The following is a 21,840-nucleotide window of genomic DNA, read 5'->3' on the forward strand; positions in this document are numbered from 1 at the left end:
CACTAGCACTAACACTAACACTAACACTAGCACTAATACTAGCACTAACACTAGCACCAGCACCAACACCAGCACTAACACTAGCACTAACACTAGCACTAACACTAGCACTATCACTAACACTAACACTAACACTAACACTAGCACTAACACTAACACTAACACTAGCACTAACACTAACACTACACTAGCACTAACACTAACACTAGCACTAACACTAACACTAGCACTAACACTAACACTAACACTAGCACTAGCACTAACACTAACACCAGCACCAACACTAGCACTAACACTAGCACTAACACTAGCACTAGCACCAGCACTAACACCAGCACTAGCACTAACACTAACACTAGCAACATCACTATCGGCGAGGAAGCTAGCACCAGCAGGCAGTTGCAGTGTGATGTTGTGATGTTGGGTATGGCCTAGTGCTCGGTCATAAAGTCATATTGACATGCTCGTGGTGTCTAGATGAAGTTTGATGCGTTGTGCATATTGAATTGTCATACGGATTTCTTATTAGCATACTGTTCACAACTGGTATTCTTTGTAAATAGACGGGACGGCAGAACTGTTTTTTTATCTCACGTCAAAATGTTGCCCCCCGACTCAGAGGGTCAAATCACCTATGGATTGATTGCATCTGTGACTGCATCGTTCACCTCGCGCACAATAACAGAATCTCGGCCCACGTTTGAGCGACTTGAATGTCTCATTGTAGGGTTAGTAATAATAATGTCTCATTGTAGGCCTGCCTGCCGGCGCCGTTTACAAGACATGATTTTGCGGGCCGGATTACATGATATTTCTGACATGTCGCGGGCCGGATGGAGGGGTGTGGCGGGCCGGATGGAGGGGTGTGGCGGGCCGGATGGAGTGGTGTGGCGGGCCGGATGGAGGGGTGTGGCGGGCCGGATGGAGTGGTGTGGCGGGCCGGATGGAGGGGTGTGGCGGGCCGGATGGAGTGGTGTGGCGGGCCGGATGGAGGGGTGTGGCGGGGCGGGCCGGATGGAGGGGTGTGGCGGGCCGGATGGAGTGGTGTGGCGGGCCGCAAATGGCCCACGGGCCGCGAGTTTAACTGAATCCCAAATCGCGCACTTAGGCGAAAGTGCAGAGCACTCGCGGCCTTGTGGCCTTACATGCGCGTTCCCGCTAAGTCCACAAGGGCTCAGGGTAGTTCCAAAACGGAATTGCTAGGTCCACAAGTGCGCCACGCCGCCATTTTGCGCACTGTAACGCACTTACCGAAATTCCGCAATTTCACGGATTTAGGAGCAGAAAATACCCACAGCCCACCGCATCTCATGTGACACAGTGCTTGAGTGCATCACACATAAATGATGACATTTGCAGATAACACAACATTTATCTTGAAATCCACATGCTGCAAACATATCCCACCCAACCTATTTTTTTAATTATTATTAAATTAAAACAGACGTCAATCGGTCAATTTGCAGAGCTGAAGGAGCGTCAGAGCAGCCTCTGCGTCGGAGGAACGCGGCAGCCAATGAAAACGAAGTGGGAGGGGCATTGAGCGAAACTGGGAGTGCTGTCCCATTTAATTCACGGCCCTGCACCCTCTGGCCCTTCCAGCTGACGTCAATTAAGTGCTCAGGCCAATTAAGGGCTCAGGGGGGGGGTACTTGGGTATAAATTGTGAACGTTTTCAGCTGTGAGTCTACACAGGTGCGAGGATGTCGGGAGATCATTCTGCACGCTCAGACTCTGACAGACCCAGACGCTGGACAGCAGCGATGGCACTTGCTCCCAAAGCGCTCTGCGTTATTCTGGTGATTGCATCGGCACTTTTGCAAACTGCGACATCGCGCAACTTCAATGAAACGTAAGAAGGCTTGGCCTACTAGGCTACCAAACTTTTAGAAAGACATGTCGTTTTGGTGGTGAAAACACCATACAAACTTCTTCCTTCTGTTTCTCCATTGTGCACGCGTGCCCACTCAACTCGGTTTGCTGAGGTGTGTTTATTGAAGATGACAAACTGGAACTACATTCTCATACTCTCTCTTTCTTTTTCTCTCCCTCTCTCTTTGCGTGCGTGTGCGTGTGTGTGGTATTGATTTTATATTAATGGCATTCATGAACTCCCCATCACCTCCGGTGTCCTCTGTAAGTTCAGCCGGCATCAGAAGGTAGAATGAGAACAGGTCTGAACGTTCCAAAGATGGAACAGCACGACTATTCCAAACAGCACGACTATTCCAAACAGCACGACTATTCCAAACATCGGCCCAAAACTCTCATTCTGCCTAGCTGGCAGCAGCCTTTATCTGGCTGGCCACATGACGCTGTTCCTCCTGCTGTGCAATCCATGACACTACAACCTCTAAATGTCTCTTCTCTCACCCTCTCCTCTTCTCCCCCCTCTTTTCCTTCCTTTCTCTCCTCCCTGCAGTATCTACCTGGTGACTGTGAGCTCCCAGGTGGTGGGTGGTAGCAGGGAGACCCTGTGCGCCCAGGTCCACGGCCCCACCGAGCCCCTCTCCCTGCGGGTAGAGCTACAACCCGAGCGGGGCAGCGCCTCCGTCCTGCTGGAGAAGAAGCAAATCGCCCAGGACTACTACCGCTGCCTTTCCTTCCAGGTTCGTCCCCCCCCGCTGACCCACCTGACTGAGCAGAGAGACAGTAGAACAAACTAGAGGATTCACTGTTTGCAAAAACTTTATTTGCTGGGGAGATGGGAGAGGAGAGGAGGTCCCCATTCGTTGCAACGTTACCATATACACCCCCCTCCGGCTTTTATTACACAACACTGTGCCTCGCTTCATATTGGTCTTGGTTGAACATCGCGTCAGTTGTATTGAGGACACGACACAGTGGTCACATTCTATGCTAGTCTATACTGGTCATTTGTCTACTGGTTATTCTGTCCGCATCAAAACAAAGACCTCTTTTACCTGGAGGCGATCCCTCCACCCTCTGACCCTCAGGATTGCATAACAGAGGCAGTATTAGCGAGTGAAAACGCATACCCTGCCACAGGTATGTTTTGGTGTGAATGAGGGCCTCTATTGAAGACTTATTTTGGAGCTGGTTTCATGTTGAGGGGATGAGGAGACGCATGTGCAGACAGACAGACATGCAGACAGACCCTGGCTGTGTAGGGGTTTTGTTCAGTTGGTTCATTGCTCTGTGCCAGCACACCTGGACACCTATTATTACAGAGACACTAAAATCTACATCTAAAGTGTGTGTGTGTTTCAGGTGCCGGCGGTGGTAAGGGACACGGTGGCCACCATCCAGGTCACAGTGAGTGGGGAGAAGGACTCCATGAGAAAGGGGGCCAAGATCCTCATCCGGCCATCCACCTTCATCAACCTCATCCAGACAGACAAACCCATCTACAAACCCGGCCAGAAGGGTGAGAGATGCCCCCCCACCGCCCGCTAGTTGTCCCTCCCGATGCTTCTGAATATTTGTATGCATTATCTTCTGTCTTTGTATGGATAAACACTCCGGTTCCTCTGTAGTAGAACACCTAGTCTGACTGGACGGATGTAGGTTGTGGAAATAAGCCTGGTCATTCGTTTATGATTGGTAATACTAATGGCTAATACTCCCATCTGTGGTGCCTGATTCATGTGGTAGTCCCGTCAGTCCATACTATGAGTTTCATGTCGTGAAATGACAACATTCCAGGGCAGAACTGCAATAACCTAGCAACCGCTCCGCCGAAGACTGTTGTGATTGATCTTACTATGTCCATGTTAATAATTTTCTGTACTATGGCAACATACTGTAGGTTTTTCATCGGTCATGCCAATAAGCTTATTTGAATTTGATTGGTTTAAAGAGTACCCCCCCCCCCCCCCCCCTATAACCGAATGGTAATTTTACTTAGAATAACTTTCTCCAGCGCTGACACAGCGTAAACAAAGTGTGGGGAGAGGTCTGGCCATAGTATGTGAGACTATAGAATACCTGACTGATGGTTCTGCCTTTAGCTTTCTGAGGGCCTTGGGTCCATGTATATTGACATGGTGCTCCACGCGCTGTGTTTTCTGACCCTCTCCAGTCCAATTCCGTATCGTCTCGCTGGATTCCAGTTTTGTGCCGTATAATCAGATGGTGAGCTGCTTCCTGTTACCAGTGATCCTTTCAAGAATGTGTTACTCTGTTCACAGTTGATGTTACTGTGCTACTATAGCTTGGAGGAGGGTGGGGTAATTGTTCTCTGGCAGCGTCTAACTCCTCTCTCTCTCTCGCTCTGTTTTCCAGTACCAAACAGTGGAGCTTGAGGTGAGATTGGCTCATATCAAAGTACAAACTCCTATTAAAGCGGTTGTCTCATAACTATGAAGGGGAAGAACAGTGTCCCGCTGTCCTCCAGACCCATCGTCACAAATGTCCTGCAGTTTAATTTGTTCCTACTGCTGTACCTCGAAAATCGAACCGTTCTCCAAACACTCTCTCTCCGCTTCTGATTGGTGCACAGGACCCCAACTCCAACCGCATCGCTCAGTGGCTGAACCGATCAACGGTTAGCGGCGTCTTGGACCTGGCCCACCCCACCACCCCGGAGGCCGCTCAAGGTCGTTACGTCATCACCGCCTGGAATGAGAAGGGCCAGCGGAACGAACACACTTTTGAGATCAAGGAGTACGGTGAGGATGGCTGCCAGTCATGCTATATACATTATTATACTGTATCGATCAGGTCTCCCTTGCTATATACATTATTGTTATTTCTATCAGACCTCTCTTGCTATATACGTTATCATTATATCTAATCAGTTTAGTAATCAGTTTCAATTACTATTTGCAAATTAACTGTCAAACACTTGTCAAATGCAGTTCTGCCCAAGTACGAGGTGAAGGTGCATCTGCCCAGTGTCATAACCATCCTGGACACGCAGGCTACGCTGAGGGTCTGTGGAAAGTAAGTTCTACTGACTAGTAGTTGGTTGTGATGTTGAAGAGCGTTCTACTGACGACGAGTTAGTCCTACTGACAAAGGAGTTAGTTCTCGTGTTCAGTTCTACTGATGAGTTGGTTCTACTGGTGAGGTGTCGTAATAGTATTTGATTATTAGTAGTAGTAGTATTAGTAGGAGGTTCTTTCCTGCCACAATGTAACCAATGGGCTGTTCCCCAAAGTACAAACCCCGCCCACCTGACCCCCCCAGGCAGACTCATGTAAACACTAAAGTAATTGAAAGGATTTCAACTAATATTTGGACCCAGGTCTGGTAAGGCTACTCGAGGAGGCTTGTTTGATTGTGTGTGTTTAGGTACACGTATGGGAAGCCCGTGCTGGGCTCTGTGAAGGCCACGGTGTGCAGGAGCAAGAAGTACTGGTTCTGGAACTGGTCCGATGAGCTCCGGGACGGGCCCACGTCAGTGTGTAAGAAGTATGAGATGACGGTGAGTTCTACTGGGCTTGGGCTGGACCCACCCATCGTCCCTGAAGGTTGGCTCTGGGTGGGCGTGCACTGGAGTCCGGCTGACCAGGTTGAGTCCGGCCCCTGATGGGGTCTGTTTGGTTCGTCCTGCAGACAGACAAGACGGGCTGCGCAACACAAGTGTTCGATGTGACGGAGTTCGCTCTGGACAACTCCAGGTTTGAGGACAGCTTCCAGGTGGAGACGGAGCTGGAGGAGTACGGGACAGGTACAGTAGGAGGGGAGGAGTATTGGACAGATGGGAGGGGAGGAGTATTGGACAGGTGTGAGGGGTGGGGAGGGGATGAGTATTGGACAGGTAGGAGGACAGGGGTGAGGGGAGGAGTATTGGACAGGGGTAAAGGGAGGAGTATTGGACAGGTGTGAGGGGAGGAGTATTGGACAGGGGTGAGGGGAGGAGTATTGGACAGGGGTGAGGGGAGGAGTATTGGACAGGTAGGAGGACAGGGGTGAGGGGAGGAGTATTGGAAAGGTAGGAGGACAGGGGTGAGGGGAGGAGTATTGGACAGGTGTGAGGGGAGGAGTATTGGACAGGGGTGAGGGGAGGAGTATTGGACAGGTAGGAGGACAGGGGTGAGGGGAGGAGTATTGGAAAGGTAGGAGGACAGGGGTGAGGGGAGGAGTATTGGACAGGAAGGAGGACAGGGGTGAGGGGAGGAGTATTGGACAGGTAGGAGGTGAGGGGTGGGGAGGTGTATTGGACAGGTGCTTTAGGAGAGAGGGCAGCAGGGGTGTGGTGGATTCCAAATGAATGGCTGGCTGTGTTCTGAATCACGTACTTCCATACATGAAGTCTCCAACGTAAATTCAGGTGAGGCACGTACGTCACGGCCGGGGGCGTCAGCAGAGGTTCATCAGTCACGCATGACGCCAGCACCAGCTGACTGTAGCTGTCATAGCATTGGTCAGCTCACTAGAGCGCATGTATTTAAGCTGTCAAAACATGTCATTGTTCGCGCTTGCCATTACTGCTGGTTGTGCATTGCATGCTCGCCCCACCTCCTCCTGCGTATGTCGATGTCATGTTGTCATCGTTGCTCTCTGTCCGGGGTAGTTTGTCAGGTATTCCACTAGCGTCGGCTAGTGGATGCCAGAGTAGACACTAGCTGGTCTCTGGGGCTCTCCGTGGTGACCGTGGGCCGAAACGTCTCTGAATGGCCGTCCAGCGGTCCCTCCGGTCGCCATGGAGGCAGAGACACTAGGCTGTATCCCCCTCGGAACCCACGAAGCGTCGGCCCGTGGAGGCCAGGGACTATAATGTACAGCAGTCCCCTTGTGGCTCTCTTTGACGGTCTTAGTGGGCTGAGTTACCTCCTGAGTGTCTTCCCGATCGCGGCCCACTCTGATCGTCATTGAGGCAGGGGGCTAGATGCCGTTCCCCCTTTTCTGGGCCAAGCGGCCCAGAGGGGGGGAACACCTAGATTGCCTCCCCCTGCTAACACGCTTTCCACGCCGGTGGAAGGCAGGGGGCCCCCCGGACAGAGCACACCGCCAAAATTAATATGCTATGTATTATGCCGCATGTATAATAAATGTTCAAATTTGACAAGTGATCTCGACTGAATATATATATTATGCCAAAAATGTATGTAGTATGTCCCAATACATGGTATGCCACGTCCAGTATGGACGAAATACCAGGATATCCTACTACATCCGGTCGTATTTTGCAGTATGCAAGCCAGCACACTTCTGGCTATTCTGGCCCATAATCCTGTGCTCAGTGGAAATGATCACGTGCGAGTCGCGCCGGTGACAGCGGAGGCGTTATGATGAATCCCAGCTGTGGACCAATGTCACTTTATGGACAGCGACGGATGTAGTCACATTTCAATGCAATGTTATGACAGGGTAGGATGTCCCAATTAGATGCATACTTTGCAAGTACTTTTAGGGGCAGCTATAGTACGTACTGGTAGTAGAAAGTATAAGTGTGTGATTCGGAACGCAGACACTGTTTTAATGGTGTTGACCCTCCTTGACCCCTGACCTCTAGGCTGTACTCTTTTATCTCCAGGGGTGGTGCTGAAGGGAAGTGGCAGTGCCACCTTCACCAGTGACATCAGAACGGTCACGTTTGAGGACGTCCCAGCAGCGTACAAGCCAGGCATCGCCTACCAGGGCAAGGTGACCAATCACAAGCATCAACCACAGGGAAAACAACACTGTTGGGCTGCATTATTGACAATGAGTGGTGTCAATATGTAATGGGTGTGGTGTCAATATATGTAATGTGAACTATTTATGCCATTTAGCAGCTTCTTTCCAAGTGTTCAGTGATTACCAACATTTTCAGGATCTTTATGAACCCACGGGGGATTGAACCAACAGCCTTTGTGTAGCTAGCTAGTCATCCTTATGTTTCCAGATCAAGGTGACCGGTCCAGACTCCTCCCCTGCTGCCAACGAGCCGGTCCAGCTGTTCCTGAGGACCGAGCCCTCTGAGAGCTGGACCCTGACCACAGACTGCAAGGGCATGGTCCTCTTCTCCCTGGACACCTCCCGATGGAAATCCGGAGTATTCCTACAGGTCAAGCTCTTGTGGAATTGTGACCCAACAATTTGCCCTATGTCTCAGATCTAGGTTAAGTGTTTTGTTTGAATCACCAACAAAGGCCTTTTTAATAAGTTATTTAGGTACGATATGGTTTGAGCAGACCTTTTTTTGTGGTAGTCCCCTTGTGTGCTGCACATTTAGCGCAGTTTAGTGGGCAAGTAACGGGCTATGGCCACGGAGCAGCTTAGCAGGAGCGCTTATCTGCCATCACCACTAGATTAGCTTCCTCGCATAACCTAACCAGTGTGTTCTGCATATTTAGTTCTGGAACATTTTTTGTCCTGCTATCACTGAACTGTCTGTCCATGTTTTGTCCTGGGGGGGGTGGGGGGGATGGAAACAACTCTTCTGTCAATGTGTCTACAGTAAACGGTATGTATCGTCCTGTCTGTCCCTCACACTTCAGTAGGAAGAACCATAAAGTGATGCTCACCTCATAGACAACGCAGAAACAATGATCTAATCTGAGTCCGTGGTTTCCAGATAACTTGACGGAATCCGTCTGGGTCACCAAGCTTTAGACTGGGTTCTTCCCCGATACTGGTGATTACGGCAGGGGATTAAGTAATTAATATCATCTAACACAAACTTTGTATACTGTACACGCAAACATAATGGTTCACACTTTGGTCTGTGTGAAGTGTTCCTAAATCGGCTGCTCAACTGGAACAATTCGGTTCCACAGAGCGAAAACCAAAGGCCTTTTTAATAAGTTATTTAGGTACTACTGTAGGGAGCTAACCTAATCAACGATAACTCCGGCCTAGTAGACAAACCAAATTAAAAATGGAACTTAAATGGAACTAAACACGTGTCTACGTTAATAATACTCAGCGTAAGATGGTATAATTGGAAAGATCGGGTACTTTTAAATGCAGTCTAATGGATTTATTTGCCAAATGGTAAAATGAAGCAATCTGTGTTCATTAAAAGACATGCCTTCAACAATGGCTAGGACTTGAGACCCTTGCAAACACCAGCAACCCTCAGTGCACTCAGGCAGAGATGGAGTCCAAATGATGAGCATTCTTCTACAGATTCATAGCGACCTTAGTAGGTCAAAACAACCAACAGAGCAGCAGATAAAAAGTTATTCATACTTATCTATGGAGCTATCCTAGCTAAGCTCATAGCAGGATCATTCTCTACGCACAGACTGTCATGCAGCAAAATGGCACAAACTATCAGTTTCAGAATGTATGACCTGATAAAGACTTTATGATTCATAACGACGCTCATTACAAGACGAGATGGCTGGGGTACAAGGCCTCGACAGTCGACAGATCAAAATGGTTGACGCAAAACGATTAGCCTTGTCTACACAGTCAATTTGGGTTGACGTCAATTGAGATGACAGACGGTACATGTTGTATTGATACAGTGACGGTCTTATCGGTGACGGCCGCTGGCCATCAGACGCCTTACTGTACATGACCATCGGAAAACTCATCTAGTCAACCACCAAACCAGCCTCTTTCTCATTGACGTTAACAGTGGTCCTCTCCTCCTCCCCTCCCCTCTTTCTCTCCGCCAGGCGAAGTCCGGCCTGGATAAGGAGGACGACCCTCCATACGTGCGCGGCCTGCGGCGGCCCGATTATCGCTCGGCCTATCACCACGCCACGCTCTTCTACTCCAAGAGCAAGAGCTTCCTGAAGCTCCGACCGGCCGGCCAGAGCTTCTCCTGCGAGACGGACGCCACTGTAGTCGCCGTCTTCATCATTCAGGGGGAGGAGCTTAATAAGGGCCAGGTGGCTCTGGACTTTTTCTACTTGGTGAGATATGAGATCAGCTTTATTGATCCCCCAAGGGGATGACTTGTCTTCAGCAATTGACCAGCCTGGATAGATGGAGGTAACAGTTGAGCGTTAGGTAGAGAACAAGGTACCTGTTCTGTAGAGCCGATACAGCTACACCTGGTACAGCTCCACCTGGTATATCAGTGGAATGTGGAGCTGTTCTAAGGCGTGGGGTGTGCTGTGTCCTGCAGGTGATGTCCAGAGGCAGTGTGGTGCAGCACGGACATCTGCCTGTGGCAGTAAAGCAGGGGACAGGTACGGCCAGGGATATGTCACTAACACACTAGGATGACCTTCCCTTCCACCATCTCTAACATGCAAATGCTTTTATGACCTAGCAAATGGTTTTCTGTATATACAATAGTTATTGATGACCTTACTACCCTTCCACCATCTCTAACATGCAAATGGGTGTATGGCCTGGCAAATGGTTTTGTTTATACAATAAAATGATTAGTCATTATAGGATATATTTTGGGCAGTATAATATTTTACCGTAGTTATAATATTTTACCCTAGTTGTATGTCATGACTGGCTCTGGTTATGGTAGGCAGTGACATTGGGCTACTAGGAATCCACATTCTCCCTCCCTCTCATCACTCCCCCCTAGTGAACAGAGGAGAGCTGTCTGTTCCCCTGCGGAGTCTGGCAGACCTGTCCCCCTACGCCCAGGTGGTTGTGTTCACCGTCATGCCCGGTGGAGAGGCTGTGGCCGACAGCATGGACTTCCCCATCCAGCTCTGCCTCAAGAACAAGGTGGGCTCCTCTCCAGAACCGCACAGCCAACAAACACTCGTTCTGTACATAGACGGTGTTCTCCTGAGTACCTGACTGTAGGTATCTCTGGTTCTCTTGAATACCTGCTGACTGTGTAGGTATCTCTGGTTCTACTGAGTATGTGCTGACTGTTTTGAAACACTCGTTCTGTACATGGACGGTGTTCTCCTGAGTACCTGACTGTAGGTATCTCTGGTTCTCTTTAATACCTGCTGACTGTGTAGGTATCTCTGGTTCTACTGAGTACGTGCTGACTGTGTTTTGTGTGTGCAGGTGTCTCTGCGGTTCTCCTCTCCACAGGAGCTCCCTGGAGGGAAGACCTTCCTGAGTCTGCAGGCCCAGCCCGGCTCCCTCTGCTCCCTCAGAGCCATCGACCAGTCTGTCCTGCTGCTGAAGGCCGAACGAGAACTCAGCCTCGAATCTGTACGCACTGACCACCACATACTGACCACCACATACTGACCACCACATACTGACCACCATACTGACCACCACATACTGACCACCACATACTGACCAGCATACTGACCACCATACTGACCACCACATACTGACCACACGGACCACATACTGACCACCATACTGACCACCACATACTGACCACACTTGGACTACATACTGACCACATACTGACCACCACACTGACCACCATACTGACCACCACATACTGACCACACGGACCACATACTGACCACGCTCTTGACCACATAGACCACACTCTGACCACCACACTCTGACCACACACTCGCCACATGCTGACCACACTCTGACCACACACTCGCCACATGATGACCACTCTGACCACTACACACTGAGCACAAACCTGACCACGCATGCTCTAACTGTTCCGGTGCTTGTCCTGTGTGCAGGTGTTCGGGGAGCTGCCAGTGGAGAGGCTGTCAGGCTACCCCTACAATGTAGAGGACCGTGAGCCTTACCCCTGCCTGCCAGAACCACCACAACCACCACCACAACCAAGACCTGCCCTAGAACCACGACCAACCCTAGTACCAAGACCAACCCTAGTAACAAGACCAACCCTAGTAACAAGACCTGCCCTAGTAACAAGACCTGCCCTAGAACCACGACCAACCCTAGTACCAAGACCTGCCCTAGAACCACGACCAACCCTAGTAACAAGACCTGCCCTAGAACCAAGACCTGCCCTAGAACCAAGACCAACCCTAGAACCAAGACCTGCCCTAGTAACGAGACCTGCCCTAGTAACGAGACCTGCCCTAGTAACGAGACCTGCCCTAGTAACGAGACCTGCCCTAGTAACGAGACCTGCCCTAGTAACGAGACCTGCCCTAGTAACGAGACCTGCCCTAGTAACGAGACCTGCCCTAGTAACGAGACCTGCCCTAGTAACGAGACCTGCCCTAGATCCGAGACTATCCATTCAGGCACCCAAGAGAAGCAAGAGACGCTCCTTCTATTTCGGGCCCAACAACGAGAAGAATGACGTCTACAGCATCTTCAGAGTAAGAGAACAGACGCTGTCTACTACTTCTGTCTGAGATGGGGGTTTTCCCACTCGTCTGGGGATGATGATGATGATGATGATGATTAAGGGGCAGTTGTGGCTCAGGTGGTAGAGCGGATCGTCTGATGACCGCAGGGTTGGCGGTTCGATTCCCGGCTCGTCCTGCCCACATGTCGAAGTGTCCTTGAGCAAGACACTGAACCCCAAATTGCTCCCAATGAGCAGGCTAGCCCCTTGCATGGCAGCTTGCTGGCATTGATTTGTGAATGGGTGAATCAGGCCATTGTAAAGCACTTTGTCCATTAAGGTGAAAAGGCGCTATACAAGTGCAGTCCATTTCCCGTGTTGGTGTTTGACCAATGACTGATCATGTACTGTACACAGCATTGTATATCATCTCTTTCATCTGGCTCCTGCCAATGGCTTCTGCTTCTCTTTCAGGAAGTGGGAATTAAGATCCTGACCAACTCCGATGTGAAGAAGCCTTTCGACTGTAACGCCCCTGTGATGATGGCATATGGTGAAGATGTTGTTCTCAGTTCATGAGCTTGTTAACCTGGCGGTATTGTACAGTAACATGGATAGTGGGTTGGGTGTAGACTCTCTAGTACTTAGCCATTGGATATAGAGGGGATGTTTGCCTTTGAGAGGACTGTTGAAATCTGAATGTTCTCTAGAGTATTATTAATGGATTCCCCAGCCAGGGGCGTGCCGGAGAGAATGCGGGAGCCCGTCAGGAAGGACGGAGGTGAGAAGGAAACCGTCCGGACATACTTCCCCGAGACCTGGATCTGGGACCTGGTGCCTGTTGGGTAAACCACCGCTGTCTTCATGTTCATGATGGAAATGTTTGTGAAATGTCCAAAGTGCCAGCTTCCAGACTAACATGCCTCTTCCAGACTAACCAGACCAACCTGCCATCTTCCAGACTGACCTACCAGCATCCAGACTGACCTACCAGCATCCAGACTAACCTGCCATTTTCCAGATTATTCAGACTAACCCTCCAGATCAACCCCAACCTTCCACCTTTTCTTCCTGCAGAGAGTCGGGCTCCGTGAGCCTGGAGAGGACCGTTCCTGACACCATCACCAAGTGGGCCGCCGGGGCGTGGTGCACCTCGTCCGTGGGTCTGGGTCTGGCCCCCAACGTCGGCCTCACGGCCTTCCAGCCATTCTTCCTCAGCCTCACCCTGCCCTACTCCATTGTCCGCGGCGAGGTCTTCACCCTCCGCGCCACCGTCTTCAACTACCTCCCCAAGTGCATCATGGTAGGGCGCGCCGCTCGTACGCAGCCGTTCTGCCTCCGGCTCCGGGGGGGGGGAGCAGAGGCGGAGGGATACGGGGGCGAGGGTGGTGGTTTAGAGTTGAGACCCTGTATCCTTCCACCTGACCTTCCTCTGACATGCAGCCATTTGGCTTTTCCTACTCTGCCATCCACCATCATTATCGTCACCGTTTAACCAGCCGTATTCATCTAGGATCATTATCTGCATGTCCCTCCACGCCTGTGCAGACAGTCTTGTCCCTGTCCCCAGGTGAAGGTGTCTCTGTCTGACTCGGCCCAGTTCAGCGCCAGACCGTGTGAGGGCTGCCAGTACCAGATCTGCCTGTGTGCCGACGAGAGCCGAACCTTCCAGTGGATCATCACCCCCGCCGCCCTGGGTGAGCCCATCTCGGCTCAGCTCTCATCCAATCACAGCCTGCTCTCAGGCAGGGCCGAAGTAGAGGCTGGGGCCGAGGTAGAGGCCGGGGCTGAGGGCCCAATCATCTGTCAGCTCCGCGCCTCAGCTTTGCAGAGACATGCTGACGGGACTGACAAGTCAGGTCGTCTCTGACGAAATACGGGGAAACGTCCCCCTTAGGGGACCTGCAGCTCTCTCCTGACGGGGGACGGGTGGGGGGAGGAGGTAGTGAAGGAGGGGGAAAAGGGGGAGTGAAGAGAGGGGGGTGAGGGGAGAGGGAGGGGAAGTGTTGGAGAAGAGTGTTAGTTTGTTGTGTTAGTGTAATGTAGAAAGGCAAGAGGATTTCAGAAAGGGTGACATGGGACAGAGATTGAGAGGGGGGCAGATATGGAGGGAGGAGAGAAGGGGGAAGATATGGGGAGGGAAGGGGGCAGATATGGAGAGGGGGAGGAGAGAAGGGGATGGAGAGGGGGAGGAGAAGGGGACAGATATGGAGAGGGGGAGGAGAGAAGGGGGCAGATATGGGGGGGGAGGAGAAGGGGACAGATATGGAGAGGGGGAGGAGAGAAGGGAGCAGATATGGGGGTAGGGGGGGCAGCTGTTGATCCAGGGTTGATGCTGGGAAAACGGTGGAGGTTGAGGTGTATATGCAGTCAGGCAAGATTTGCATACCGACATCTCTGTGTACCAAGAGATTTTTGACGTGTGTAACTAGGCATGTTAATGTGTGCGTGTGTAGGGGAGGTGAGTGTGAAGGTGAGCGCGGAGGCTCTGCAGACCAAGGATCTCTGCGGCAATGAGGTGGTGACGGTTCCGGAGGTGGGCCGCATCGACACGGTGGTCCGCTCCCTGCTGGTGGAGGTGAGTCGAGGCTCACAGTATCAACAACATGGATTCAATAAATGACCCTCCCCCGCTGTGAATTAACTTGATATGAATTCATTCTGACCTCTTGGTGGATGTTGATGTCTGAGATCTCCGGCTCATTATTCCGTTTCTCTCTCCCAGGCAGAGGGAACCCAGGAGACGGTCACCCACAATGCCCTGCTCTGCCCTACAGGTGGGTCCAGCTCATGCTGTACATCCCTGATCCCCTCATCTCCGCTTCTGACACTGGACTGGTTGTAGATCTGTCTTGAGTGAATGTGTGAAACGGCAGGTCTTAATCCCGAGGTGACCTCTGTCTTGTCTGTGTCCAGAGGGTCCAGTAGAAAGGGACATCTCTCTCCAGCTACCGAAAGTGTTCGTGGAGGGATCGGCCAAGGCCTCTCTCTCTGTCCTGGGTAAGAAGAACCTCCTCATCCTGCCCCTCCTCGTCCTCCTCATTACCACGTTGCTGACCGCCCCGTGTGATCTCCTCAGGGGACCTGATGGGCCGAGCCATGAAGAACCTGGACAGCCTGTTGGCCATGCCCTATGGCTGCGGAGAGCAGAACATGGTTCTGTTCGCTCCCAACATCTACATCCTGGAGTACCTCCAGAGCACCAGGCAGCTGACCCCCGAGGTCCGGGACAAGGCCACGCGCTTCCTGGAGAGTGGTGAGCGTTCAGTAACAGCAGTGTACAGTAGTGTTTAGTAACGGCAGTGTTCAGCGCTTCAGAATTTGCACTATATAATAATTTGACCTACAGTCAGATGTGATTATCCTGATGGCTGATTCTTTAACCTTCTGAACTGATCATACATTTGGCCCACATGTGCACTTTGCTGCATACAAATTGATAACCAAGTGTTCAGTAACAGTATCCAGTAACGGCAAGGTTCAGTAACAGCAGGGTTCAGTAATGGCAGTGACCAGTTACAGCGGTGTTCCTACAGGCTACCAGAGAGAACTCAACTACAAGCATGACGACGGCTCCTACAGCGCCTTTGGGAAGAGGGACAAGTCAGGCAACACCTGGTCAGTCTGCTGGAAAGCGCACACACACACACACACACACACACCATGTCCAGGTACTCCAGTCTACTTTTAGTCTGTTTCTCAGTGGTAATTACAAATGTGCCAAGTCAGAAAAGCAGTGCCCTTCTGTTGTGTAATGTCCCTGATGCAGAGTTGTGCGTCTCTGTGGACATAAATGAATTGTTAATGTGTCCTCAGGCTTACAGCCTTTGTGATGATTGCTTTTGGAGGGGCGCGGTCCTACATCTACGTTGACCCCGCCCACATCACCAAGGCCAAGTCCTGGTTGGCCAGACACCAGCAGCCGGATGGCTGCTTTGCCTCAGTGGGGAAACTCTTTCATAACGCCATGAAGGTGAGGCATGGGGGGGGTCTCTGCAGGACCTGTCTGCCTGGATTACACCAGCGCAGATGTCCATGGCGTCGTTTTCGAACTGGGAAAACGATCCGCGATTACACATGAAATTTCACGTAAAGATCTGTTCAAATCTCACTAACGTTTCCAAAAACTCATCACAGTACCATTTAAAGAGCATATCAAACAGGCGATTTACGAGTTTGAGCTATAGCAATTAGCAATCAAGGGTATTTTCTTGGCTAGTAGCATAGTCTAGAATGTTGTGAGTTTTAAAATGCATTCATGCACACAGACATGTAACAAACAGATGGAAATGTATTTATTGGTGAATGTCGGTGTTGGTTGGATGGCTGGACAGCTGCATTTAAACAACATTCTAGACTAGGCTAGTTTTTAAAATCTCTAATCCAAAAATAGAGGCTACTTAAATCTTTTATTGTAGGCTAATCTCAATCTGTGCAGCTGTGAACAGTATTATAGCCTATTACTACTGTTCACCTTGTTTGTTTATTTACATTGTAAGAGATGAATGGTTGTAAACCATGAACCCAGGTATATTGGAATTAATTTGAACTGTCCCTTTTTGGCCTGCTGAACACGATATCTCAAGAACGGCTCGACAGAATTTGTACATATTTGGCCAAAATGTCCAGTTGGACTTGATTAGATTAATTGGATTAGATTTTGGTATGCAAAGGTCAAGGTCACCATGACATCACAAAAGGCACTTTTGAATGCTAATGCTAGCTAGCTAATGCTAACAATAATGCTAATGCTAACTAGCTAACGCTAATTCTAACCAGCATTAGAATTTGCGTTAGCTAGCTAGCATTAGGGTTAGGTTAGGTTGGTTAAATTGGGGTTAGTGTTAATTGCAACTTGCATTGTTGGGCAGAGGCATTAAGCTGCTATACGGTTTTTCTAGTTTCCAAAAGCCTCCGGATCTGCCCATTACACTAGAACACGGCTCCAGATTTCGAGCGTCAAAACGTAGCTCCGGCCGTATTGATCGAGCTTCGTTTTGGCTATGGAAGTGTGATTGCTCGGGGTAGTGTGATTGCTAGCTGCAAACAAGTATCTTTCAGGGATAACACTGAGAAACGCAGTAGTGTAATCCAGGCCTGTCTGTCGTTCTGCCTCCTGGAGGGGTTGTTTGTTTAATCAGCAGGAGTCTGCCACAGGGAGGCTCTGGATCGGAGTTATCCACGAGTTTTACGAAGCTTTGTTACACAATACTGGCCTTGGTTTAGACTTCTGTGGTCAAATGACCAGGTAAACCCCCAGTTGCTGCCAAGGTGTAGGCCTAGCCCACAGTGTGATAGTAGTTGCCTGATTGTGTGTGAACATACGATGATTGGCTGACCGTATTCTCCGTCGTCGTACAGTACGATTGTCCGACCGTGTTTCTTCTCCTGTGACATTCCAGGGAGGCGTGAGTGACCATGTGACCCTGACGGCCTACATCACGGCCGGTCTGCTGGAGCTCGGGGACAACACCACCGTCAACGTGAGTCCCAACCATCGTCTCCTACCAGCCAGATCCACAGCCTGGACCTGCTCTCCATCCTAGCAGTGTTAGCCACGATGATAATGACCGATGCAGTGCTGCGTTTGGCCTAGCGTGTTAATGTGCTAGCGTGTTAATGTGAGTGTAGTACTCCGCCGATCCCCACGTTGGCGGCATTGTGCCGGTCTGAGCGCACCCTGTATTGTCAGGACCCAATGGTGGAGCAGAGTTTGGACTGCCTGAGGAAGACGGCGCTGGCCGGAACGCCGGGCGATCGCAACTACTACTCCATCGCCCTCCTCTTCTACACCTTCACCCTGGCCGGGGACCAGGAGGTCCGGAGCAAGCTCATCTCATACCTGCACCAGAAGGCCAAGAAGACCGCAGGTAATTGCATCTGGCTGGTTGGCTGTTCGGGTTCTAGCTCATCGACATGGCTTCTCATGTGTTGTCAAAGCCCTTGTGTGGGCATACAGGTAGAGACAGTATGGATCAGTCTGTTCTGTGCAGACTTGAACCCCTGACTGACCCTCCGCAGACCAGGGTGTCTACTGGGAGAGAGCCGAGGTCCTTGGGAAGCGCCTGGGCTCCATCGAGGTGGAGATGACGTCATATGTGCTGCTGGCGTTGCTCTCTGGGCCGACCATGGACGGGTTCGGGCTGGACTACTCATCCAGTATCGTCCGCTGGCTGGCCCAGCAACAGAACCCCTACGGCGGCTTCTCCTCCACGCAGGTAGGTCCACACACACACCCCTACCTTAACTTGGCTCTGCAACCGGCGTACTGTCAATACTGACCCCTCGGTCTGTGACCAGGACACCGTGGTGGCGCTGAAGGCCCTGGCGAAGTATGGCGCTGCCACCTACAGCCCGGAGGGCGCCAGCACGGTGGTGGTGAGCTCTGCCGGCGGCATGAGGCAGGAGTTCAAGGTGGACCAGCACAACCGCCTGCTGTACCAGGAGCGGCCACTAGGGGAGGTGCCCGGGGAGTACAGGATCAGGGCAGAGGGACGAGGCTGTGTGTTCCTACAGGTCAGAACGCTGCCTCCTCACACCTCCCACTCTCTATATGATATGAACGCACGTCAACGGAGTAGGAGTTTTGGATCAGTATAGTCGATCGCGTCCTGTGATTTGATCAGTGTCAGGTGACAGTCTGTCCTGTGTCTTTCCGTCTGTCCTGTGTCTTAACGTCTGTCCTGTGTCTTTCCGTGCCGTCTCCTCCGGCGCGGATCCAGATGGCTCTGCGCTACAACATCCCGCCTCCTCCAGACTTCTCCGTCTTCAGCGTGACCAGCAGGGTCGTGGGGAAATGCAACAACACCAAGCCTGTCCTCAAGGTCAACACCAAGCCTGTCCTCAAGGTCGACACCAAGCCTGTCCTCAAGGTCGACACCAAGCCTGTCCTCAAGGTCGACACCAAGCCTGTCCTCAAGGTCGACACCAAGCCTGTCCTCAAGGTCGACACCAAGCCTGTCCTCAAGGTCGACACCAAGCCTGTCCTCAAGGTCGACACCAAGCCTGTCCTCAAGGTCGACACCAAGCCTGTCCTCAAGGTCGACACCAAGCCTGTCCTCAAGGTCGACACCAAGCCTGTCCTCAAGGTCGACGCCAAGCCTGTCCTCAAGGTTACCGTGGTGGTCAGGTATTGGTCCTCACATGGTGAATGTGATGGTGAATGTGATGGTGAATGTGATGGTGAATGTGTTCACCAGGGCTTTTGAAGACACCAAAAACAAACTGACACTAAACTTGCCAAGGGCAACCGGAGGGTGGAAAACAACTGTGGGAAAGCGATGTTTGTTGCAGTATCTCTGTGTGCACGTCTCAGGTACACTGGCCGCCGCGAGGAGACCAACATGGTGGTTATCGACTTCAAGCTGCTCTCTGGCTTCGTCCTGGTCAAGGATTCCCTGGAGTCTGTGAGTTCCATCAGCAGTAGTACAGCACTCAGTACTGAAGTAAATACTAATACACTTAGTTGGCATGACGCCGCTCACGGCCTGTAATGCTACTGTTAACTGTGTTCTGTCCCCGCATGCGAAGGGAGACCGCAACGTGAAACGTGTTGACCAGGAGGACGGACATGTCATCATCTACCTAGACGGCGTGCGTCTCAAATATTTTACTTGTAAAGTTGGTCAAATGTTTGTATTTATAAGTTGGACAGATCTTCAATGCTGTTAAGTTGGACAAATATTTTATATTGGAAAGTTGGGCAAATCAGTGGTCCTGGGTGGGTGTGAAGTTGGACAAATCTCTACAGCTGTAAAATTGGACAAATCCAATTTTATACTGCCCAATGGAAAAATCATTCTGGTTGTAAAGTTAAACAAATCTTTATGGTCTTTACGTTTGACAATTACTGTAAAGTTAGACAAATATTTAGTGTTCACAGTTGATTTGTAATCCACAAATGTTTCAAGGCACATGTGAGGGTATTTGACAGTGCTGGGTGGATTTGCGGTCTGTAATGTGTGTGTATTTGTGTGTGGTCCTGCAGCTGAAGCAGAAGCAGAGCCAGTCGTACACGGTGGTCATCCAGCAGGACGTCTCAGTAAGGAACCTCAAACCTGCCGTGGTCAAGGTCTACGACTACTACCAGACAAGTATGACCACACGCGCTCAGTCACGCACAGTGGAGACAGATGCCATGGAGGAACATGGTTTGATCGACTTGAGAGTTCTGAGTTTGTGTGTCTGTCTCTCCTCAGGTGAGGAGGCCGTCACCGAATACAGCTCCCCGTGTGCCGAGGGTAAGCTCATCACCTCCTTTAACCACATCTCCAGTCTTCTCTGGCCATTTTCCTCTGCACGATTATGACCAAAGATGATAATTGCGATTATTTGCTTCAAAATGGTAATTGAGATTGATGGTGATTCATATTTCTATATATTAATAAGTAATGGCTTTAGCTCTGCAGTTTGCATATGACCTGCTGGGCTTGAGCGACATCTTTTTCGTAACCACTCAGCGGGAACGCCATAAGTGCCTGTGATTTGTCCGTGTAGTCCTAGCATACAATTCAAAGCAAAATTATTAATCACGTTAATTGCGGCCTTTTGCTATTTAAGTTAATCGCGGAGGTCATAATCGCAATTTAGATTAATTCACGATTAATTGTGCAGCCCTAGTCTTGGAACATCCAACTAAGGGGAACTGTCCCAGTCTATTGGGAGAGCTGTCAGACAGGTGTAACATTTGTTTGCCGTTGTTTACACAGGTGACGAATTCAACGAATTCTAAAGTGACTGGAGACCACGGCCTCCTGCTAATTGGTGCAGAGATTAAACAATTACTTAAATTTCTGTGTAGTTTTACATTTGTGCAGTCTTTTAAGAGCCCCTACATGTCTGTGATTTTTACCTTCATGTGTGTATTCACATGCTTTTCACTGACCAACTGGAACTGCTGTAAAACGGAGTCGTGTTTAGATGCTATTTTTGTGCAGCTGCACTGTACAACATCCAGCAGTTGGTCAAGTTATAGTTGCTACTTGTTCACTATAATAACGATGATTTAATAGGTAATTTACAACAGTATTAATTATGATGGGTCTTTTATGACAGTTAATTATGATGGGTGATATCCAACAGTGTTTAGTTCCCAAAGGACTCTTTCTGGATGTAAATGACTTGAGACTGAAATAAATGTTTTGAATGAACTTGGGTGTTTGGTGGAGTGTGTTCAAGAAGGACAATGACAAGACGGTGGTTCTGTAACATTTTACTAGATCTGACAAACTCCATACATTAAAGTACCGCATTACTCCCAGACGGGGCCATCAACATGTGTGTGTGAGGCTAATGGGAGCTAGTAAGAATACAGTTTACTAACCTACTGTGTGTTCAGCGGGATCAACAAACACAGTGCATTGATACACCCCTGGTATTTGCTCAAATCAATTAGTCTTCAATGACACTTGACGTTTTTTTTTTTTTTTTTACAATACCGTCTTATTTCAATGGTGAATAAATGATATTTTCGTACAGGCATTCATCTATACAGTAAAGTCTTATTTCTTTAAAACATGGACAATATCCCAACAGTGATCTGATTCCTTTTGCGGATGCTGACCACTTAAGATACTCAGGGAGATGTGGGGGAAGCAGTCAGAATGAGAATATATTAAGCTCTTTTATCCCTAGTCTTCTTTCTATACCGACAGACGTCAAGGAGCTCAGGCATTGTCCACATGAATTACAAAAGACATGGCTGGTCATCTCTGCAGGGTCACATGGTCAGAACCCAGCACACAGGTCACATGATCAGAACCCAGCACACAGGTCACATGATCACAACCCAGCACACAGGTCACATGATCACAACCCAGCACACAGGT

General features: G+C 50.1%; 1 protein-coding gene across 1 annotated transcript; it reads left to right on the plus strand.

The window, feature by feature from the left end:
* Positions 1–1,763: 1,763 nt before the first annotated feature.
* On the plus strand, positions 1,764–20,826 carry LOC311325213 (alpha-2-macroglobulin-like; the record flags this gene model as incomplete). Its single annotated transcript, XM_084457882.1, has 37 exons — positions 1,764–1,852; positions 2,423–2,609; positions 3,232–3,388; positions 4,043–4,095; positions 4,246–4,266; positions 4,463–4,631; positions 4,821–4,905; positions 5,257–5,389; positions 5,521–5,635; positions 7,445–7,554; positions 7,796–7,957; positions 9,519–9,758; positions 9,974–10,037; positions 10,394–10,539; positions 10,834–10,983; positions 11,430–11,765; positions 11,967–12,044; positions 12,488–12,566; positions 12,747–12,858; positions 13,091–13,316; positions 13,584–13,710; positions 14,470–14,591; positions 14,739–14,790; positions 14,930–15,013; positions 15,093–15,269; positions 15,550–15,631; positions 15,830–15,986; positions 17,416–17,496; positions 17,706–17,883; positions 18,035–18,231; positions 18,314–18,529; positions 18,736–19,142; positions 19,224–19,419; positions 19,544–19,606; positions 20,001–20,106; positions 20,212–20,253; positions 20,722–20,826. 37 exons carry the CDS (start codon positions 1,764–1,766, stop codon positions 20,742–20,744), a joined length of 5,022 nt encoding a protein of 1,673 aa, XP_084314008.1. The 3' UTR covers positions 20,745–20,826.
* Between the last annotated feature and the right edge of the window lie 1,014 nt (positions 20,827–21,840).

Source organism: Borostomias antarcticus (genome assembly GCF_949987555.1).
Source record: "Borostomias antarcticus genome assembly, chromosome: 24".
NCBI classification, from domain to species: domain Eukaryota; kingdom Metazoa; phylum Chordata; class Actinopteri; order Stomiiformes; family Stomiidae; genus Borostomias; species Borostomias antarcticus.